This window comes from Colletotrichum tamarilloi, assembly GCF_030869305.1.
Source record: "Colletotrichum tamarilloi strain Tom-12 chromosome Unknown Scaffold_27.1, whole genome shotgun sequence".
NCBI classification, from domain to species: domain Eukaryota; kingdom Fungi; phylum Ascomycota; class Sordariomycetes; order Glomerellales; family Glomerellaceae; genus Colletotrichum; species Colletotrichum tamarilloi.
Genome location: NW_026849410.1, coordinates 137,980 through 158,540, shown reverse-complemented (window position 1 = coordinate 158,540; position 20,561 = coordinate 137,980). Strand labels below are relative to the sequence as shown.

Sequence of the window (20,561 nt, the reverse complement as noted above, 5' to 3'; positions counted from 1 at the left end):
TGGTGTCCGGGACTCGTTATTGGTGAATCTTTTCCGGGGTAACAGCGGTGGCAGACGTGCGCGATGAAAAGACGGTGGTTTTTCTAATTGGAGGGATAGATAAGCAACTCTTTGCCCCCCTCCCTTCCAGCCCCCAGAAACTGCAGGTCTTTCCTTTCGGTCAAGCATTGGCGTCGTACAAAGGGTTGATAAGTACATGTATGTGGTACTGTACAGTTGCCTTCAGCAGGTAAGAAGAGGGGTCAACGTCCCGCTCGCCTGCTTGTATCGGTCGCTCTTCTGAGCTTATCAGCATCAGTCCGTCAACCAGACAGCACCTCTATGGAACATTGCAGACCATGTAAGTGCTTCCACTGCTCCCTCAAACCACATGTTATTCCAACCCATGAGCCCGTAGAGTACATCCACTGGCAGCTGTTCAACGGCATGTCGACTTAGTCGACCCCCTATTACATGCGTGATCAGCCATGTGCTGCAGCTATGATCCTTGCACAAGGATTATCGGGGTTAGGATTCGATGGCACAAACAGCGTGGTCTCGTCACTCCCAACTACTTCGCACTTGAAAGCTGAAATCCTCTCTTTCTGGTAAAAGCAGGCGGAAGTTTCCCGGCTGTCCTGAAAATCACTCTGAATCTACGCCAACCACATCAAATTCCTGCTGTCTCAGCCACACTTCCTGCGGACGATGTTAGCGTAGGTATGCAATCTTTACCGCTCCTTGGGAACCCCATGGATGCCTACTTGAATGGGCTTCATAGACAACGTGGCCAGCGGTCGGTGGCTGGCTGGACACTTCATCACCTATTCCCCTTGTCACGGTGTCTCACAAGGCTACATGTGGCTGGGACATGGACTGATATAAGCTTCGGTAGGTACATTCACTAAGCAATGGGCCATCGGCAGTTGAAATATGGAGGTGTTTGGTATGTAGATCCTGGTCACCATAACGGTGATATCTTCTTTTCTCTCGGTGAGGGCCACGTTTGAGCTTGGATCTGTCATACTGACTTAGCTGGCCAAAGTCAGAACTAAGAATCTTGCCAGCCTTTTCTAGATACTCAACCCACCAAACTTGAGGCCGTGTCTCTGGATGCTACAAACTACCAACCTACAACGAAATCTCCAGAGAGATACGTCAATTGTGGTACCTGGTGAAGCCGAGGGTTCTCGTGTCATCCTGGCTGGTAGGATTGAACGTGCATTGCGCATAGCATCCCAGGAGCTTACCTACTGAGCTACTCCATATCAGCTAACTTGACGCATCGACAGTGATAAATGGATGAAATGATGCAAGCTAGCCACCCGACCTATTGGAATACGGTGTAGGATGCCGACCCTCGGACGGTGTGGTCAGACGCTACATCTGTGAGCATCCCCTCCCCATCATCCTGGCAACGCTCGACATCGAATTTAGGGGTCGGTTTCGCCACCTCCAATAAGCAAACCCCTCTCATGGTCATATTACCTACAGCTCTCCTTACCCTGACAGCCACTAGCTAGCCATTAAGCCAACACGGTCTCATGTTGGCCCCATTTTTTCTTGCTCCAAGATCTACATGTGCAAGGAATGCGAACCGCTCAGCCGGCGCCAGGCCCAGACCGATCCAAAAATCGTGCTTTCTGTCGCCATGTTCAAGTTCGGATTCTATGAAACGGCAAACTAAAGAACGAAATATTGGCCCAAAAGTTCAGATGATTACAATTGTGGCGAAAGCAATATGTGTCCACATGAACTTTAGATCAAGATCCTCGGGCATACGAGGTCAACTCGAGATCGGGTTTAAATTGCTTGAGAGCGGTATATCGAATGAAGTGTTTGAGGGATGGTCACTACACTATTTTATCTATTCTGTACTATCGTTCTTTTGACTCATACAAAGTTCAATCTGGAATCTCCTGAACAACGAGGTGCCGGGGTTTTCATCTTGTGGATGTAGTCTAGCAGCACATGCAGGTCTGACTGAAACTCCGGATCTTCAATTAGCAGGACTGACCAATGTCATAAAACCAGGACCGTCAGTGCGGGCAATACTTACTTACGTCAACTATAGGTATATCCCTTTGATAAGGAAGGATTCCACCGTGCTTTAGGTTAAGACTACCAGCAACGATATGTTTGTACTACCAAGTACCCTACTCAAGAGACGATGTAAAAAGCTTTTTCCTTCTAAGCTGTCTGTCTGTACATATTGATTGTCCAATTAGGTTAGCTGAACCCTCTATCATCTAAAGTCAAGATGACTTCCTTGCATAAATCATATAGTTGCATCCGAAGCGGCCGCCGAAACGAGCACCATAGGTAAAGAGTGAGGTCAACTCGGACATGACACTCCGGCAAAGACCAAAGCTGCCAGCATAGCATCTCTTAGAAAGTGTCTCAAAACACATACCTGCATGGGCCAGCCGATCCAAGTAGAAAAGGACCTGCGGATAATCACAGATGGAGAACGACACGATGTATGTTTCTGCCACAATATGTACATTGCATTATTTACTCGTCAAGAATGCGTTCCATTTTCTCATCAGCTCGCTCAAAAATTCAGATCATTCACTCCGGCCCTCTTCTAGGCCTCTTTGCCACCCTCATACCCGTCGCGCGGATGGATGCATCTAGACAGGAACAGCGGTAAGGCCACAAGCAGCAGCCGCAGCAGTGACGGAGTTTCCGTAGTATTGCCAGACGTTCTGGGCGTTGGCGCACTGCAGGCAAGCATCATAGCGAGCGATCCACTGGTAGTTGGTGCAGTAGCCTGTCTCGCGGGACAAGGTGATGGAAGTACCTAGTGTTCATCATCATCAGCGACCCGACAACGTCATATTGAGTGGTTGAAAGGGAGAGGAAGAGAGAGAGCTCTTACCGCAGTTCTCGTGGCAGAGGTAGGCGGGCGTGCCGGGGGCGGGGACGTCCTGGCGGGTAACGAGGGGCATCGACTCGGGGAACTCCCAGCCGCCCTGGTTGCGGTTAATGAGAGGGTTGGCGGAAGCCAGAGAGGCGACGAAGGCCACGGTGCAGGCGACGGAGAAGCGCATGCTGATGATTTGGAGGTAGGCTTTGAGGTTTGAGAGAGTTTGGCGAGACTTAGTCTTGAGGTGAGTAAGGCAGCTGGGTATCAAGAAGAGACTTCATACTGATTCAGGACATTCACGACTCTTTATATTCAATATCACAGCTTGGCAAATGCTACCTTCCTTCTCGGTCTGTACAAAGCTCCTCTCCAGTCTCCAGTTCCCCTCCAGTCCCTCGGAATGCCCAGACTCTTCATCCGAAAGCAGATGCCAAACGGCATCCCACACTGTAACGACGCACCGATATCGCCGGCGCTATTGGAAGGATGAGATCTTGGCGAGCGATTTCTAGAGAGCCAGTTAACCTTCTGCCCCAACGTTGCCCGGAAAGAAGCGGGTTTCCGAGCGTATTCAGCGGGGCGGCCGACATCCGTCCGAACCTTTTGAAAGCGGAGACTCATCCCCTTGGCCCCCGGTCCCCTGCGTGGAGCGGTTATGCTCCTCATGCCATCTAATCTAATCAGATCATCTGATAATCAGGATCCTTGTGGGGAGCCGGGACAAGACTGCTCAATGGGGCTCTTCATGTCCGAGAATCCACCCACATGAATGCGACCCACAAAGTTTGATATACGAGGTTGTTATGTAAATGGTGAATTTGGGGTCTTGGCTTTCGGAACTGCCCCAGCTAAGTCCAGCTCACATGCCAAACGGGTTTTCAGGGTTCATACGACGCAAGGTTGTGGTTAAGCTTGAAAGGGCCGGAGGCGCAGTCGATAAGCGTGGTTTTCCTTGCAGTGAAGAGCGCAAGTGGCGATATGATATACTGTAAGAAGAAGTTGGGTGTCACAACGGGAAATTGTCCGGAAGCGGAGGTTGAACACCAGGTTGATGAAGTCTATGAAACAATAACGAGGGAATTAATCTACTCTAAGGTTCTAAAGAGACAATGGTTTAGGCCCTCTCGCCAGAGAAAGCGTTGAAGTTGAACGACCTCAAGCGCGGGTTCTTCTCGAACTCGAGCGTCCTTTGATCATACAACACCAAGGTTCCATTGGAAAGCTGAACATCCAGCAAATAAACCACATTCAGTGTCCACTGATCGCGGTTGCCCTGGATGCTGCCCACCGTGAACCGAAGAACATCATCACCCGTCAACGTCTCGTTGTACATTGCTCTAAAGTTCTTCATATTGCAAACTTCTGTAGCCGAGGCCGTGACGTCAGTGAAGCTCTCAATGCGGTTCTCGGCATCAAGGGTCTCTCCAATCACTACGCTAGAGTTGGCGCAAACGAATCCGTCGGAATCAGCCGAGTGAGACGTGGTCAAACGGACAAAGTCCCACGGTCCCAAGGAAGCAGGCACCTCTACCTCGGCAGTGTACAGCGATGTGCCGTCGTATGGAGCGGTAGAAAGCCGCTCGTAGATGACAGATCGGTTGACGGCTGTGTAGTACACGGGTGCTTCCCAGACCTTGCCGACGGTAGGGAACTGCACGACGTAGGTGCCCTGCTTCATGGATGCAGCAAACTCTGGTGTGAAGCGGCACATGAGGAAGAAGTCGCCGATCATGTTCTTGTTCCAGGTTGTCCACTCCCCGAGGGCGATTGTGTATAACCGAGCCACCGGATCGAAGGATGTATCGCCGGCTTGTGCGCCGGACGCCGAGAGCTGGTATCCTTCTGCGATGTCGGTGATCTCGGCTGGAACAGCGAATGTGAGGACGGAATCAGCGGCAACAGGTGACGGCATCGAAATCTGGATGTGGAGTTCCATCCATGCTGCCGGATCAATGACGAAGGCTGTATCCTCTTTCAGCCTCTGAAGCTTCAGGGAGGTGAAGGCGCCTTCGAGACCGGTGGGTGTGGCGGTGGCTGTGAGTGTTGTGATTGTGCCTGGCACGGAGATAGGGGCAGTCGTTGTCGGGACAGAAGATGTGGTGGGCACAGCGGTAGCGGTGGTAGTCACAGCAGCTGTTGACGATGGGAGGCTAGAGGTCCATGTAGCATTCTGGCCCGGGATAGGATCGCTTCCGAGTTGGATGGAGAACGGATCAGAAAGAAACAGCTGCCAGTGTTCAGGCTTGGAAGCGTCGCCAAACATGCGCAGGGAGCGTGTGAAGATGCGGTATCGTCCAGACGGGATAGCAGTACCGTTCGCAAAAGAGCGGAAAGTCACGTAGCTCCCCAAGTTGAAGCGCACAATCTCCCTCATGGGGAAGTCCATGTAGCCTCCGTCAGCAAGGGGCTGGGATCTGACAGAGCCAAGCCAAGCTTTCGAGCCTGAGCCGTGTTGCGGCGGATACGCGAATTGCTCCGTTTTCCAATCAATGCCGACCAGGTCCACAGAGAACTCGTAAGTACCATAGCGGAAAGCGAAGTAGGTCTCAGGGGAGTCACCGTCAGCAGGGTGGTACGCCTTGCCTTGGTAGTCAAGTGGGTACAGGATGCCATCAGTATCGTCATAACGGTATGACTCTGGACCGTGATGCAGCGCAGTCCAGTTATATGTCGACGCCTCGATACCAATGTAGGGCACGGCCAGCAGCTCATCGTTGGAACCTGCGAGAAGGATCTTGCCACTCCACAGAGCACCGCTATCAGGAGCGACGTCGGGGGCAGAGAGGGTGATCTCGATGTCCTGAGTCGCACCTGCGGCCACTATAATAGTCTTGCCCTCGGCTAAGGATCCAGCAGCGGAAATCAAGGGCGGGTAGTAGGTATTGGGATACAACAGGCTGTTTCTAGATGAGACAGTCGAAGCAGCGATGTGCGAGATGTTGTAAGTCACTTCCTCCAATCCGGTGTTCTGGATGCGGATAGTATGAGTGTTGACACGGTTGTCCGTGTCGTTCAGGGACAGAGTCGGCTCGGAAAGAAGCACGGTGGTGAAGTCAAACAACTTGGCGGCATCAACAAGACCCGCGCCCTGCTGAGCAAGCGACGCAACCTCGTCAAGAATCTTGCCATCGATAGACTCAAAAGCAGGCAGAGCCAGAGCAGTAGACGTAAGTCTACGAACAAACTCTGCCCGGTCCTTCTTTGCATGCGCATACCACAGAGCAGCAACACCTGAGATGTAGGGTGTTGCGAACGAGGTTCCGGAAGAGATGGCAAATTTGCCGTCGGGGAAAGCGCCGTAGACCACACCCCCAGGTGCGGAGATAATGGGAGAGAAGTCGTTCTCGTAGGTTGGACCCCACGATGTGAAGGTGGAGAGCTGACCAGCGCTGGGGACCTCGGCGGCGAAAGCAGCCGGTTGAGCATCTGCCTGGATCTTCAAGTGAAGGGTGTAGTTCTTAGCAATCTGCTCGGCTGCCCAGTCTCCAACTGAGGCAGTGGTGACAGCCATAAGCTTGAGTGTGTCAGACCAAGCGACAACGTCAGCCATGTAGTAGGCGCCCTGGTTGTAAGAGTCATACAGGATTCCGTAACCGAATCCAGCACTGGCGATGGAGGAGTACGATCCAGCTGGCTCGCAGACGCCACGTTTTGCGAGAACAGCGGTAGAGTCAAGGCCGGAGCCGGCAATGTTGCATGAGTCGCCCTTGTCGAGAACGATGGGCACATCAATAGTGCTATTGAACTTGTTGCCGTCAGAAGTGACATACGAGATGTTTAAAGACTGGCCGCCGGATGAAACAATCGTCGCAGGCCATCCCAAGGTCTGCGCTGCCTCGACCGAGCCGACAGAGACGACACCGCGACCAGCAGCGGGGGAGCTGGCGAAATACGGTCCCATCGCGCCCGAGTTACCAGCAGCGATGACAATGAGTCTATCCTGGGCAATCTCACTGGCAACACGAGAAAGAACCGAGTTGACGTAGCCAGTGTTGCTGCCGATGGAAACGGAGATAATATCGCAGTCATCCGAATCAGCAGCAAGCATACCCTTGAGAACCATGTCGTTAGATGTCCCATCCTCGCAGCCAAAGACCTTGTACATGTAAATCTCCGAATCGGGCGCAACTCCGGCAAAGTCCTGGTTAGAAGCGGCGATGATGGACGAGACAAAGGTTCCGTGACCAGCGCAGTCCGTGAGGGCGGTAGAGTTCTCCTCGAAGAGGTTCTTTCCGCCGGCGATCTTGCCGACCAGAGCTGGGTGCGACACATCTACACCACTGTCAACCACACAGACGCGCTGACCGGCACCGGTGATGTTGCGATCGTGAAGCTCGCTGACGCGGGTAGCGATGTGAGGGTTCCATTTCTTCGTTCCTGAGGTGACTTCGAATGAGACGTCCAGGGTGATGGGCTGTACTGGCCACGCATTGGCGACGCCCGGCAGGCTCTTGATGTCGTCGACGACGCCGGACGAATCGTCGTTTACAATCTCGACAGACACGCCCTTGAAGCGACCCGAAATGGCGGAGAAGTCCTCCTTGACGGTGGCCTCGTAGCCGAGAGATGAGATCTGACCGACAATGGAGTCGCCGACAGAAGAGTCCTGGCGGGTGCTGGGGCCGGTCGAGTCTTGGAGCTCGACGATGTACCGGCCGGAAGCAGCGTCGGAGGCCGGGGTTGTGAGGCGGGTGCGGCCGCTGGCGAAGCCACCCTCGGCTGCCGTGACCGGTGAGACGGCGGCGGCTGCGACGAGGGCCGCTTGGAGGATTCCGGAAACCCGAGCCATTGTAGTGAGCTCGACTAAGATCGGCAAGTTGACAATCGATCTCGGAATATAAACGAGAGACAAGCAGACGGGAGCTGTTGCTTGAGCTCTTCTTCTAGATCAAGGCCCCCTAAGGGTCCATTCCCTTCTATTTATCCAGTTCATCATCTTTCACGATCCCGCAATACGGGATGGGACTTTGAAGTAGTGACAGGGTCCCACGATACGAGCTGGAACCGCACCCATTAGATCCAAGATCACAATTCTCAACCAAATTGCCTATTAATTACAGTTTTATGGGCCAGTCAACCGATAACCGGAGCGCAACGGGAAAAGTTCAGGGTCGTAAAGACGGGTGTAACTCCGAGGGCTTGGCAGGCACCGTGTTTCCCTTGACTTCTGCCCGTATTCCCGAAAGCGGCAGGTCGTTGAAAAAGACTCACTTGTAGGAAGGCCGGGGGTGCGAACTTTATCAGCTCATCTAATCAATCTTTGTGGAGCTCGGCATGTAAACACCATACATTGCAGCCATTGCTAAGGGCTTTGTGAGATGGAGACTTTTGTGTTGTCTGCACGTTGCGGTGGGATGGGTGGGAGGCCGTGGAGATTTGCCTTGATTCGCTTAGCCCTGTGGTAAAATAAGCTCAACTCGGAGGGCCGATGTTACCATGGCTGGTCGCTATCGGTGATGCTCCGAGCTCCGAGAGTGGGCTTCGAATAAGGAGTTTGAGGTGATTAAAAGGCTCAGACCCAGGCTTCGGGTGATCACTTCTTCGAGTGAGGTTGCTCATACATCTTGGTTTTGGTACAGCATTCGGGTTGCGGGACTCGGGAGTAAGCGGGGCCAAGCTGCCTTACATAAGTCTCATCGAATAGCGGAGTGAAGGCTGAGCCAACCTCGAGCACCCAGAGATCATGAAAATCAGGCTCATCGAAGCCTCTAGCTTCTCACTTACTACATCAAGGCTTTGCGGTGTGAGCTCTAGCCGTAAGACTGCAAACCAGCAAGAGCTCAGAGGTAATCGAGGGATGCCGAATGGGCTCAGTGTTGGTACATGTTCAACTCAATTCGCACTTCGTCTTGCATCATTCAAATGATGGAGCTGGCCAGAACGCCTTGCGCTGAATTGGAGTTTCACTTCAATTCATGTAATCAATGTTGAATCTAGGCAATCACCTCACTTTCATTCAAGATGACGAGTGTAGATGAGCATGAGTGGGTTGAATAAGGATCTGAGGAACCAGCTAGATTGGGCGGGGCGGTTCTATCTAGATCTGTTGTTTGAACAAATCGATTGTACTCATTCGCTTCTGTGGTTTGAATGCACTTGTGGTTATTGACCATGCGAATCCATCTTCAGGTCAGAAGCTGGGGCGCGGGTAACACGGAGGTCCTGAGGAGACATGAGCCGAGTGTGTATTAAGTGAGCCAATCTACACACCATGAGGCTATTCGATCCTTGAGGCAGAGTTTTTCTTGTATTAGAAAGAGGACAGCACTCCTGCGTTGTCGAGACCTTGGCCTCTTCGGGAGTCTTTCTCAACCTCTCGTCGGCTCGGGTCACTGAGAAAGTGAGACGTCTGCAAGAAGCTGGTTGCGTGAGACCAGATGAGGAGATTGCTTTGCCAAAGCTTTCTTATATAAATGTGAATTCTCATCTACATCTCTAGTGTCTGGCTGTCTGGTGATGAATCTTACACATTGACAATGTTCATTGATGGTGAATGAGGTGGTTCGCCATCTTCAATGAGAGTGAGAGTGAGAAGGAGGGGTGATCTGATCCACATAGTGTTCGATATAAATAACACTGTATCGTGGGCAAGAACTGCACACAACATACAGTGCCAATCGGCTGGCAAAGGGCGGCAGTCAGATCAGGCAACCAGACTAAGAGCTGTGCCGCATCCGCCTGCCGCCGCCGCCTCTTGGAGGCCGCTTGCCTCTTCCTCGCCCGCCCGCTACCTCGTTGCTCTCTGGATTCTCTCTTTCTGCCTTATAACCATTTCCAACATCAAATGTCCACGAATTGACTTTCGTCGAGACCATCCTTCGTGGTTCATTCGCAGTATCCGCTGGCTCGGCGGCCGGTGTAAGTCAACCGTAGACGACACCACCAAGTCATCTCTCACCATGCCGCTTCCTCGAGAAATATTCAACCTGCCACCGCCGAAGAAGGTTCGACGACAGTCGCCTACCAACCAAGGAACTTTGTTCGCTGCAGGCGTCGCCCCATCAGATGCTGACAAGTTTGCCTCGATTCCGCCCTACTGGACGCCTGCCGAGGACTCTTCCTTCGCGGACGTCTACCATGGGCCCTCCATTTACGGCGATAACGCCTGGTCCCAAAGCCATGGAATCGGTCAGTTAGATCAGAGGCTCGGGAAAGCTCTGCCCACGGACGATTCATTTGCGTTCAACATCTTCCAGCCTACCTCGTTTCTTGCGCAGGCGCCCCCTCCCCCAGCATTGAGCACAGTGTCCAGCGTCACATATTCCTCCTCTTCCATTGTCTCCCAGCCTTCATCTGCTGGCTCCGGTGTATCACCCACACAGATTGACTTCCCGTATGAATGGCCGACTACAAGGGCTGCCTCGACAAAGCATTCCACAACTCAAGGTGCCGCTGATAGGTCTACTGATTCTACCGCCTCTACCGCCAGAGCTCAAAGCCGCTTTATTTGCTTGGGCCACCAATGCGACGAGACTTTTGACCAAGAACAAGACTTGGCCTTCCATTTCAAGGCGGTCCACACTCACACATGCAACTGGGGAGGCTGCGAACAACCCAGCTTTTCTTCAAAGGACGGTCTCACCTGGCACGTCAAGCTGGAGCATCTCGTCGTCTGCCCGGCCCCTGGATGTACCGAGAGCTCGTTCCAGACCAGACAGATCCTTGAGAGTCATTTAAGATGTGCTCATCCAGATACCGAGGGCAATTCCAAAGGGAAATCGAAGGAGCCACTTTCGAAGCCGACGCCTCTCGCCCAAACCATGGCTACGCCATCCTCGTCTCACGATACCAGCAGTTTCCCAGGACTATTCCAGAAAGATAGCTTGGAGGAACGAGCTTTAAAGCAGATACTGTCCGTCACGGTATCCAAAATGAAGTGTCGAGAAAAGTTGAGGGATGTTGTTGAGAGGAGGTATAGAAGAGAAAGAGCACACAAAGGTGACTGATCCCAACTCCAACTCACGAGGCCGGTATTCTGACATCGGCAGGTCAAACTTCTCTCGCAGCCGACAGCCCAAACGACTTGTCCCGGCCTCTCTTGACACAGTTGCTCAATAACGCGAGTTTCCCTTTAGTGTGGGAGCATGCAGTTCTACCATTTCTCTCCGAGTTCATCCCAAAATGGTGCGGCCCCAAGCACAGCATCGACGCCCCTCGCGGTAAGACACCGGGCGCGCGGCAAATCCGCATCACAATTGAAGGCGAATTGCCCTCGCGAGCTCGTAAGATCATTATTGCAGTACACGTCAGAGACCTTCTACCCGAAGCGCATCGAGACGGCGTCAAGTTACTCTTCCTCAAGGGCTATGTTGAACGAAGTGTCTGGGCCAGAGGGTTGAGCAAGGAGATGCCTGATGATATCTGCATGGCCAAGAACCCATACTACTTCAAAGACCCGTGCATGGGCGACAGCATTGGTATCGAAGGCGGTGCAGAGTTCGAGGAAAGCACGTCGACATTAGGGCCCTGTCTGCTCATCGGTGGCGGCAGCTACTGGCTTGCCAACTTCCACCCCTTCGTGGAGGCATACCAGAACTCGAAGTCGGTCAGCGTTCAACACCCATCCCCCAACGACCGAGCCCGTTGTGTGGAAAAAAAGCACGATACGCTGCCTGAGACAGACTTTGCTCTAGGTAGCCTCGCCGCCACATCGGGACTCGACCTGAAGACGACTCGCATTTCACATCACCCCTACTGGGAAGAATGCGATAAGGAGCACCCTCTTATCGCGACTGATTGGGTTCTCGTCGCTTCCAAGACCAGTCAAGCCAATATTCTCCGCCGATTCCCCTCGGAGACCATGCCTCTTCTCAAAGAAACACCAATCAAGACAACAAGCGCCGTTGTGCCGAGTGCCACTGTTGTGTCGACGGGTCGAACATCTGGCCAGCAAAGGGGTGAGGTCTGTGACATTCCAGCGTACGTGAGCGCCGAGATGAATGGTACTGGCAAGGCCACGCGCGAGTGGTTTATCGAAGAGCCGTGCCCCTACGACGACGAAGAAGGGTGGATTCGCGGAGGCATAGGCGTGGAGGGCGACAGCGGCGCTGCCATTATTGACGCTGAGAGTAACTCCTTGGTCGGCCAGCTTTGGGGCCGCAATAGATATTGGGGTAGCGGTCCTCGCGTAACGTATTTCACTCCCATCGGCGATCTATTTGACGATATTCAGGAGAGATGTGGCGAGCAAGCTCGACCTCAGCTCCCGCAGTATCGGGATGAATCAGAATGTTATCCAGTCTACCCCTCTTGTCGACAGTGCTACGACCTACGAACCTACCTCGACAGCCGACGGAGTTCCCGCGAGTCACTGCGGTCCATGATCGGGCACAACGAAGGCGATCACGGAGACTTGACGTCGATTGGTGGAACATCAGAGCTGGCGACACCAAAGGACCACGGACTCTGGGCCCGGACCTCTGGCTTCGAGGAACTCGGTTCCTCATTTACCAGTATCATGTCACCTTCCGGCGCTTACCCACCCTCCCTCACGCCACAACCAGGTACCCCAGGTATCGTAGATATCAAAAGCCCGTACGCCCTGACCCTGAGCGTAGAGGATCTCTACGGAGACAACTTCACGGGGACGACAGAACGCGGCTCCAGCAAGCGAGCAGCCGCAGTTCCATTGGCACGAAGTTCAAGTCATAGTATCAAGAGGCAAAGGTTGCATTGAATATGCTATTCCGAGGCCGATTGATATCTCCGGTATCAGCCAGGGAATCCGCCTCTCGCCATCTTCTTTGCTCTTTGATCGCGGCGATTGTGGTTTGCCCGAGAGCTCTTGCTGGCTTCCTTTCTCCTCCGCGCAGCCTCGGTCTCCTTTTCGCCAGTAGGACCGGCCACATTACCGCCTCCACGGCCTCCGCCTCCTCTTCCACCACGGCCGCGACCTCCTCGTCCACGGCCGCCTCCGCCGCCCCGTGAGGAGCTGCCACCACCATTTTCAGAGTCCTCTGCGCCAGAGCCAGCCGGACTAGCTCGCCATGCCGTTGACAGAATCTCGGTCTGAGTACCGGTGAATGCAGCGGCGCCGCTGTACTTGGCCTCGAGACGTCGCTTTTGACCCGGATTCCTCACCAGCATCAGTGCCCAACCCTCAATGGCCTCATCCGTCATGCCAGTCTCTTCTCTCAACTTTCCTCTCGCCTGGCCCCTCCTTGTCGTAGCCTGCCTGTCAAATACACTGGGGTCGGCTTGGAAGGCTTTGTACAGTGTTTCTTCGCTGGCATCCTTCTGGCCGTCGGCCTCTTCATTGGCGTTGTCGACCGTGCCTCCAACATCGTCTGCGTCGTAGGTGTCGTCACGTTCGTCGTCATCGGAGTCGAATGCGGCGAGTGCTGATAAGATGGCTGCCTTGTTCGGTGCAGTCGATCTATCCTTGAGCACGTCGTCGGCTGTCTTTTCGGGTCCCTTCTTTCCAAAGTGGAGCTTGGAAACGTCCAGCTCCAGTCTGTCGAGTTCATCGTCGTCAAACACATTGTGGCGTTCATGTACCTGCGGTGGCGTTGGTCTAGGTTCAAGCTGGCTTTTCCTTCTTTCCAACGTGGGGGATCTATGATATCGTCAGCCTTACCATAGTCAAGTAAAGAAACAGTGCAAACATACAACGGAGCAGAGCGGTCCATCGCCGCAAGGTGCGGAGGCAATGAATCCTCTAGTAAATGAGCCGTAACAATCTCCGTATTATCACCGTATTCGTCAAACAGCTTCGAGATGAACCCTGACCCCAGATCCGGAAACAGATCTTGAATGAGTGATATCTGACTCTGCCGGTGCATGTGCAACTCCGCCTGAACCTGTCCCTCTTCCGCGACATCTTTGCCCTTGCCCTTGTCGACCTTCCTCTTCACGAGCCTCTTTGGCCGCATCATTCCGCCACCAGGCTTCTTGAATCCCTCCAGCGCTGAAATCCGTGACTTCAACGCCGTCGACGCCGCGCCCTTCTCCTCGGCCCTCTTGGACAGCTGCTTCAGCACCGGCGTGACGGTGACGAGCTCCGCCACGAGGGAATCGTTCACGTTCAACGGGCCAACCCTATGCGTCTCTGCAGCGGACTTCAAAGAGAACAGCACGTCAGCCACCATTCCGAAGCGAGGCTGCTCGCCCTCCGTCAGGCCTACCAGGCAGAGGTACATCGTCGCGACGAGGACCTTGCGCAGCGGCGGGTTCGTGATCTTGTAGGCCGTGACCAGGCCGTCGAAGAAGTCTGAGCCGGCGAGGAAGAAGGATGCGGCGTGTGGGGAGGCGTGGAGTAGATGGTTCAGGTTCGCGAGGCGGGCCTCGAGGGATTTGAGGTCTGCTTTGAGACCTGCTTCCATGGATTGCGCGAGTGACTTTTTGAGGCCTGCTAGGGGGTGCTCGAGGGCGCTGGCGTGGAGGTGGAAGGCTTTTGAGAGGTTGGTGGGCGCATTTTTGCGGTAGAGTTTTGAAAAGGCGCAGAGGAAGGGGGCTGTGGTTAGGGGTGTTGGGGGTGGTGTTGTTGGGTTTGTGAGGAGGCGGGTTGTGAGTGTGAATGACGACCTGAGTAGGGCCTTTGATGTCGTGGAGGAGCATCCTAGGATGGGCGAGGGTCCTGCTTCGGCGACTTGTGTTGTAAAGGAGGAGAGGAAGGCTGGGATGGAGGCGTCTTCTTTTACGGCGGCGCGGGAGAGGTCTTTATCTGAGAGGGCGAGGTAGGCTTGCGTGAGGGCCGTCCAGGCTTCGAGGAGGGCTTCCCATTCTTGAGAAGTGAGTTTTGCGCGCCACGATGGCGTGGGGAAGGGGGCCAGGGGCGGGAGGGAGGTTGCCATGATTGCTGGAGCTCTGGGGTTTCGTGAGATGGTGAGTGAGATCTAATGTGAGATGTGCGCTGGAACTGGCGGGGTAAGATGCTCTCAGGGATGTGAGGGATTCTCTCGCGGGATGCAGGAATAGCAGAATGCTCTTAGAAAGAGCTCAACGTCGGGTCGTAATTGCGCATCTGGTGAGTTTTGGTAACGCGCTTGGAGGTGGCGATGAGGTGAAGTGAGGCGGCTGGCCGTGAGATGTCGTTCTCTCAGATCTCGCCGGATGATTCATTCATTGACGTCGGTGCCTCTCCCCAGCCGGGCCATGCAGTGAGCTTTCGGCGGAGCTGCGAATGCGGAAGTGGGTACCTTCATGGTGGGGTTCGTTCTTTCTCTTACGCCTGTTTGCTTGTTGCCGCCGCAAATGGTCAGCTCAGAAGATACGTATCTTTTTTCGACGTCCCAGTTTCTGCGCTAGGCCTACCTAGGCTTAGCCACAACACTCGGTAAAGCCCTACTTCCCAAACCCCACGAAAAAAAGTTCGCGATCGCAATTCCCTCCGACTGCAAGCTCTCAGATAGCCCAAAAGATCATCAGCCTTCATCACTTTGCCGCAACCAAGCCGTTCGAGTCGTGAAGGAAATTCAATCTCTCCCTAACCTTACCAAACACCCAACCGAACCTCTTCGTTCAACAACACTTCAAAATGTCTTACAACAAGGACAAGGACTTCGGAGAGGCGCCCAAGACGCACAAGATCCGCATCACCCTCTCCTCCCGCAAGGTCCAGTCCCTCGAGAAGGTCAGCGCCGAGCTCATTGAGCGCGCCAAGTCAAAGGACCTCCGCGTCTCCGGCCCCGTCCGCCTGCCCACCAAGACCCTCAAGGTCACCACCCGCAAGACCCCTTGCGGTGAGGGTTCCAAGACCTGGGATTGCTTCGAGATGCGCATTCACAAGCGTCTCATTGAGTGAGTTTTTCGCTGTAGGCGTAAAATGATTGGAGCGAGAATGCTAATGATTGAACAGCCTCAACGCCCCCACCGAGATCGTCAAGCAGATCATCATCAACATCGAGGCCGGTGTCGAGGTCGAGGTCACCATTGCCGCATAAGCGATTGGTATCCAAGCCCCGAAACAAAAATGTTGTAAAGACAAGTTGTTGTTGTAGGAGGGACAAAACGGTATGGGCTTCGGACTTGGGAATGCTGCGTTCGCTAAGCCAGCGATGAGGGCTGGCCGAAAGGTTTTACGCCTCGACGCAGCTATGCGAAGGCGGCGGGACGAGTGAGGCGGTCTAGATACCACCCGAATCAACTGATGACCCCCCATTTTGAGTTCCTCTACTGTGATGTGTCGTATGGATATGCATGAAGCCCAGTTGAAGTACCTACTGTGATCTTGGCCATATTGCATGTGAAGTCAAGGGCGGTGGGCACGAAGGATTGCGAGTGTCAGGATGTTGAGGAAGATACTCAATGTTTGGGAACTTGTGCCCAACTAGAACGCAGTATGAGCACCATAATATCACATGCTCAGCCAGATACCCCAACCCACGGTCACCAACTGATCCTTTTTGAAATCAACGCCGTGTAATGCCAGCCCCCTTTACACAAGTACAGATAGACCACTTTTGGCCCTTGCATCGTCGCCTCTGTTCCCGCCCACCCCCTTTACAAATCCCAGAGACAGAACTCTCTCTTAGGAGGCAACTCGGGCATAAGACCCTCAAACTTGCCAGTCTGCGTAAACGACTGCCACTGCTGCTTCGACTTGTCATCATATAACTCGTCGGGTAGCTCAGTGTCCTTGTAATAATTTGGCGGACCATCCGGGAACCATATCCTCGTCCACGCGCCGTTGAAGGCTCGAATGCCAGGCAGATTGCCCTGGTAGGTGACGGGCTTGCCCTTCCAATTGGATAACCGCCCGTTCATGTCCTTGGAGCTGTAGCTCGACACTGGTGGATGCTGCCTCGAGCTCCCCGGCGGGTACGGCCCGCTCCCAGGCGCCGCCGCTTGTTGCGCGGCGGGCGGAGCTGGTGCAGCGGTCTGCCCTCCAAATGGGTTTGGCGCCGATCCGCCTGCTCCGAGGCCACCGGACGGCTGGCCAAACGGGGACGCATTGTTCTGTCCAAAGGGGTTCGTCTTCTGGCCAAGCTGAGCTGGTTGTCCGAATCCGCTGGCAGGCTGCGTAGGCTGAGCAGTCGCCGCCGGTTGACCGAAGGTGCTGGGCTGCGCATCGGTTTTCGCTCCAAAGGGGTTGGTCGCCGCCGGCTGCGCTTGAGAAGGCTGACCGAAGGGACTGGAAGATGCAGTCTGAGCCGGTTGTCCGAATGCACTTGCTGTCGCAGGCTGTACTGGCTGACCAAACGGACTTGAGTTCGTCTGGGCGGGAGCCCCGAAAGGGTTGGCATTCTGTGTCGTATTCTGCGCGGGCTGTCCAAAGGGGCTGGGACTGGCCGTGTTCTGCGAAGCCTGACCAAATGGACTGGATGTATTGTTGCTGCCGGCGCTGGCAAACGGGCTGGCACCGCTCGTCGCGCCTCCAAAGGGGTTCGGCTTCTGCCCAAGAGCACTTGCTTGGCCAAAAGCGCTGCCGCCTCCGCCAAGTTGAGATGGTTGGCCGAAGGCACTGCCCCCTGATGCCGCTGCTGGTTGTGCCGGCTGCCCAAACGCAGGCGCGCCGAAGGGATTGGGCTTCTGACCGAGGGCTGAGGCCTGGCCAAAAGCCGATGTGCCCCCTCCCAGCGCGCTGGGTTGTCCAAAAGCGGATGTAGGTTGCGATGTTTGCCCAAAGGCTGGGGCGGAGCTACTCGTGGCACCGAACGCCGACGTAGGTTGTGATGGTTGACCGAATGCTGAAGTCGGTTGCGATGGCTGCGATGTTTGACCAAAAGCTGGCGCGCCAAAGGGATTCGCACGTTGCCCCAGGGTCGCAGTCTGGCCAAAGGCGCTCCCTGTTGAAGTTCCACCGCCGCCGCCAAAGGCAGAAGTCGTGTTCGTGTTGTTAGAGGAGAATGGGTTTGACGTCGCTGTGTTCGAATTTGACGAAAAAGGGTTCTGCTGTGAAGAAGCGCCGCCCCGTCTTCCAACCGCAAACTCCCCTGTAGTCCCGCCTGGCGATGTGCCTTGCTTGCAAATGTCTATCCTGTTGGGGTGCGTTTGCTCGGCAGAAATGATGAATTGAATAGCTCCGTCAAGGTTGCCCACCGCCGTCTTCATTTGTTGTTGGGCTTGCTGGTATAGCTCTTGTGCTTGATTGAGCTTTGGATTCCGTCAGCTGATAGACCTGTAGACCTGAATAAGGTGACTTACCGCTTGCTGGGGATTTCCAGAAGCTTCCGCCATCATGTGAACGAGTCTCATTTCCTCAAAACTCTGCTCGCGCAAGTTGCCTCCGAAGAGCTGTTCCGGAGCGTCCCTGCCGGGGCCATAAGCGGACAAGATCCATTGTGGCGCTTCCGACGTCAAGTCTTTCTCAATGGTCTCCTTTGATAGCGCATATGGAAGCCCTGGTCGCATGTGAGTAGAATGCTTCGTTTAAAACTCCTAGGAGCCGCGATTGTTTGGGCGAACCATCATTGTTGTTGCCGCCTCGATTGAATCCTCCTCCTGTGTTTTGGCCAAAGGCTGCAAAACGGTTGTTATTTTGCGACCGTGGGTGCTCGAATCGGCAATTCTCTACGATATCACGTATTAGCCTCTTCGATCCGAGTTTGCGATCGAGACCCCTCGGGATAATGATGGGTGCACAGCGAGTGACGTACGTCCGTACCTGCAGTTCCCCTGCTCGTAGAACTTGCAGACTACCATTCTGGTTGTTGATCGGGCGGTTTCGCAATGCAAATGGCGTGATGACAGCGGCTATGTCATTTCGTACGTGTTAAGAGCTGAGATTAGCCAGGGATTCGACGGTGGACAAAGAATCAAGCTCTTGTAATCTCCAGAGCTCGTAGATTGGGCGTCGAGAAAGAAATCATTGGCAGCCTTTCTCAGCCTTGCCGGCGCGTGCCCCTAGCGCGCCGTGGTAAGCCAATGGGAAATACGTACTGTGCGTAAGCAGTGGACAAAGCGCAAGCACTGTCCTTGCCTCCTCTGGTCCAGACAGGTGCACTTACACCAGGACCATTCAACATCAATTCTTGACTTCCTCAAGAAGCATTCGAATTCATCTATTTGGTCGAATCAAGATGACTCGGAGTTCTTTAATCGGCTTTCATCATCAACAAGATCTTCCCGGCCTTTGAATTTCACCTTTATGTCCCACCGAAAATCGATTCTACCAATCCTAGGAATTGAGAGCCAAGCATTTTACCTCGCTTTCGCAAGGACAGCGTTTTTCTAATTCGTCGACGCCACAATCTTCTCCATACGAGTCACATATTCAAAAGCAAATCAAGAATCGAGATCATTGTTTCATTACTCCAAATCGGTCATAGCTACTCCGTGGAATCCATCTATCCAATAACACCAGCAACCATGGGCTTCAGCTGCTGCTCAACATAGTTGGGGTTTCTCCACTCAGACCAGTCCGCGTTCAACAGACCCCACGACTCCTCAAAGTTCTGCGTTCCCTGGCGGATGTAGTAGCTACCCACCAGAACCCAGATGAAGAAGCTGCCCTGGATCTGGGGCAAGTAGGATGCCAGGCACGTCGAGTACGTGTTGAGGTATGTGTTGTCGTTCATGTTGAAGCCAAACTCGGTTAGCGCCACGGGGAAGACATTGACCGTCACAGGGTCCGATGCATTCATGGCCTGGAAGCCCTTGGTGTACAGGTTGTTGCTCAAGCTCGCGCAGCTGCCGATGGAGCCCTCGTAGTTGTGGATCTCGAGAACGAGCTTGTCGGCGTAGCCCTGGAAGTCAGAGAGCTGGAACGTGCCGTTACCGGGTGTCAGCGCAGTACCGCGGAAGACGGGTGCGACGGTAGTGTCGTAGTTGAGGCCAGAGAGGAAGATGAGAAGGCCAGGGTTGGCGCCGTTGATGGCGTTGGTGCCCTCCTGGATGTACTTGTACCAATCCTGCCAGTTGTACGAAGCAGCAACCAGCTCGGCGTTATCCGTGGCCTCGCGAAGCTCGTTGCGGAGAGACATGGCGACGAGAGCAGTCCACGATTTTCCCTGGCGATGGTTATCAGCTTGGGTTCAACAATATTCTGCCTTCTTTCGATTCACTTACATGGTTGGCCATGTAGGTCAGGCCGCGCACCCATTTGGCGGCATCGAACTCGCGGTCTCCCCACCAAGTGTTGCCGTCGTTTCCAGAGCAGCACCACTTGCCGGTGGACATGTGGTTATCGAGGAGGATGTAGACTTCCTGCTTAGCGCATTCGGCAGCAATGGCATCGTACACCTTTGGGGTTATGTGTCAGCGGGTGTCAAACGTCGCGGCAGAGCTGATAACTTACCTCGAGACGGGTGGTCGCCTCCGTGAAGGAAGGGTTGTTGGCCAGAACCTGAGCGAGGACGGCGGTGCCGTTGGTCTCACCGAGGCCGTTGATGAAAGCCGTCTTGATGTCAATGTCCTTGCCATCGTTGGCGTAGATCTGATCGACGAGCTCAATGGCGTAGGTCAGACGGATGGCGTTCATGCCGATGCTCTTGATCTTAGACACGACACCCTCGACGGAGAGGAACTGCAGACCCTCTGGGACCATGACCTCGCCGTGGCCGGGCCAGTTGGTGCCGGCGAACTGGATGTGGTTGCCAGCGGCATCCACCGCCCAGCGACCGTTCGTCACAAGCGGGCCATTGGGCCAGCTGGTCTGTCTGGCCTGGGGAAGAGCGGCGCAAAGAGGAGCGACGGAGCAGGCGACGGCCAGAAGGGAGGTGAAGAACTTCATGATGTCGGGCAGTTTTGACTGAGAAACCGACGCGTCCGAGATGGAAGCTATCACTACAGAGAAGGTCGCAATGGCATCATCTTGCGGGAACCATTGGGATCT

The 20,561-nt window shown here is 54.2% G+C and overlaps 7 protein-coding genes across 7 annotated transcripts; 3 read left to right on the top strand and 4 right to left on the bottom strand.

Annotated features, from left to right (window-relative positions):
- Nucleotides 1-1,329: 1,329 nt before the first annotated feature.
- Nucleotides 1,330-1,871, top strand: CTAM01_08055 (uncharacterized protein; the record flags this gene model as incomplete). Its single annotated transcript, XM_060524076.1, has 2 exons — nucleotides 1,330-1,367; nucleotides 1,529-1,871. The coding sequence occupies 2 exons, from the start codon at nucleotides 1,330-1,332 to the stop codon at nucleotides 1,869-1,871; spliced, it is 381 nt and encodes a 126-aa protein (XP_060381242.1).
- A 741-nt stretch (nucleotides 1,872-2,612) lies between these two features.
- On the bottom strand, nucleotides 2,613-3,032 carry CTAM01_08054 (uncharacterized protein; the record flags this gene model as incomplete). Its single annotated transcript, XM_060524075.1, has 2 exons — nucleotides 2,613-2,782; nucleotides 2,861-3,032. The coding sequence occupies 2 exons, from the start codon at nucleotides 3,030-3,032 to the stop codon at nucleotides 2,613-2,615; spliced, it is 342 nt and encodes a 113-aa protein (XP_060381241.1).
- A 930-nt stretch (nucleotides 3,033-3,962) lies between these two features.
- CTAM01_08053 (alkaline elastase YaB) lies at nucleotides 3,963-7,637 on the bottom strand (the record flags this gene model as incomplete). Its single annotated transcript, XM_060524074.1, has 1 exon — nucleotides 3,963-7,637. The coding sequence occupies one exon, from the start codon at nucleotides 7,635-7,637 to the stop codon at nucleotides 3,963-3,965; it is 3,675 nt and encodes a 1,224-aa protein (XP_060381240.1).
- A 2,110-nt stretch (nucleotides 7,638-9,747) lies between these two features.
- CTAM01_08052 (uncharacterized protein) lies at nucleotides 9,748-12,524 on the top strand (the record flags this gene model as incomplete). The annotated part of the gene is made up of 2 exons (XM_060524073.1): nucleotides 9,748-10,786; nucleotides 10,837-12,524. The coding sequence occupies 2 exons, from the start codon at nucleotides 9,748-9,750 to the stop codon at nucleotides 12,522-12,524; spliced, it is 2,727 nt and encodes a 908-aa protein (XP_060381239.1).
- Nucleotides 12,525-12,559: 35 nt separating this feature from the next.
- CTAM01_08051 (CUE domain-containing protein) lies at nucleotides 12,560-14,640 on the bottom strand (the record flags this gene model as incomplete). Its single annotated transcript, XM_060524072.1, has 2 exons — nucleotides 12,560-13,403; nucleotides 13,457-14,640. The coding sequence occupies 2 exons, from the start codon at nucleotides 14,638-14,640 to the stop codon at nucleotides 12,560-12,562; spliced, it is 2,028 nt and encodes a 675-aa protein (XP_060381238.1).
- Nucleotides 14,641-15,323: 683 nt separating this feature from the next.
- Nucleotides 15,324-15,729, top strand: CTAM01_08050 (40S ribosomal protein S20; the record flags this gene model as incomplete). The annotated part of the gene is made up of 2 exons (XM_060524071.1): nucleotides 15,324-15,586; nucleotides 15,645-15,729. 2 exons carry the CDS (start codon nucleotides 15,324-15,326, stop codon nucleotides 15,727-15,729), a joined length of 348 nt encoding a protein of 115 aa, XP_060381237.1.
- Nucleotides 15,730-16,288: 559 nt separating this feature from the next.
- CTAM01_08049 (uncharacterized protein) lies at nucleotides 16,289-20,459 on the bottom strand (the record flags this gene model as incomplete). Its single annotated transcript, XM_060524070.1, has 6 exons — nucleotides 16,289-17,881; nucleotides 17,933-18,129; nucleotides 18,194-18,481; nucleotides 19,089-19,737; nucleotides 19,796-19,969; nucleotides 20,025-20,459. The coding sequence occupies 6 exons, from the start codon at nucleotides 20,457-20,459 to the stop codon at nucleotides 16,289-16,291; spliced, it is 3,336 nt and encodes a 1,111-aa protein (XP_060381236.1).
- Between the last annotated feature and the right edge of the window lie 102 nt (nucleotides 20,460-20,561).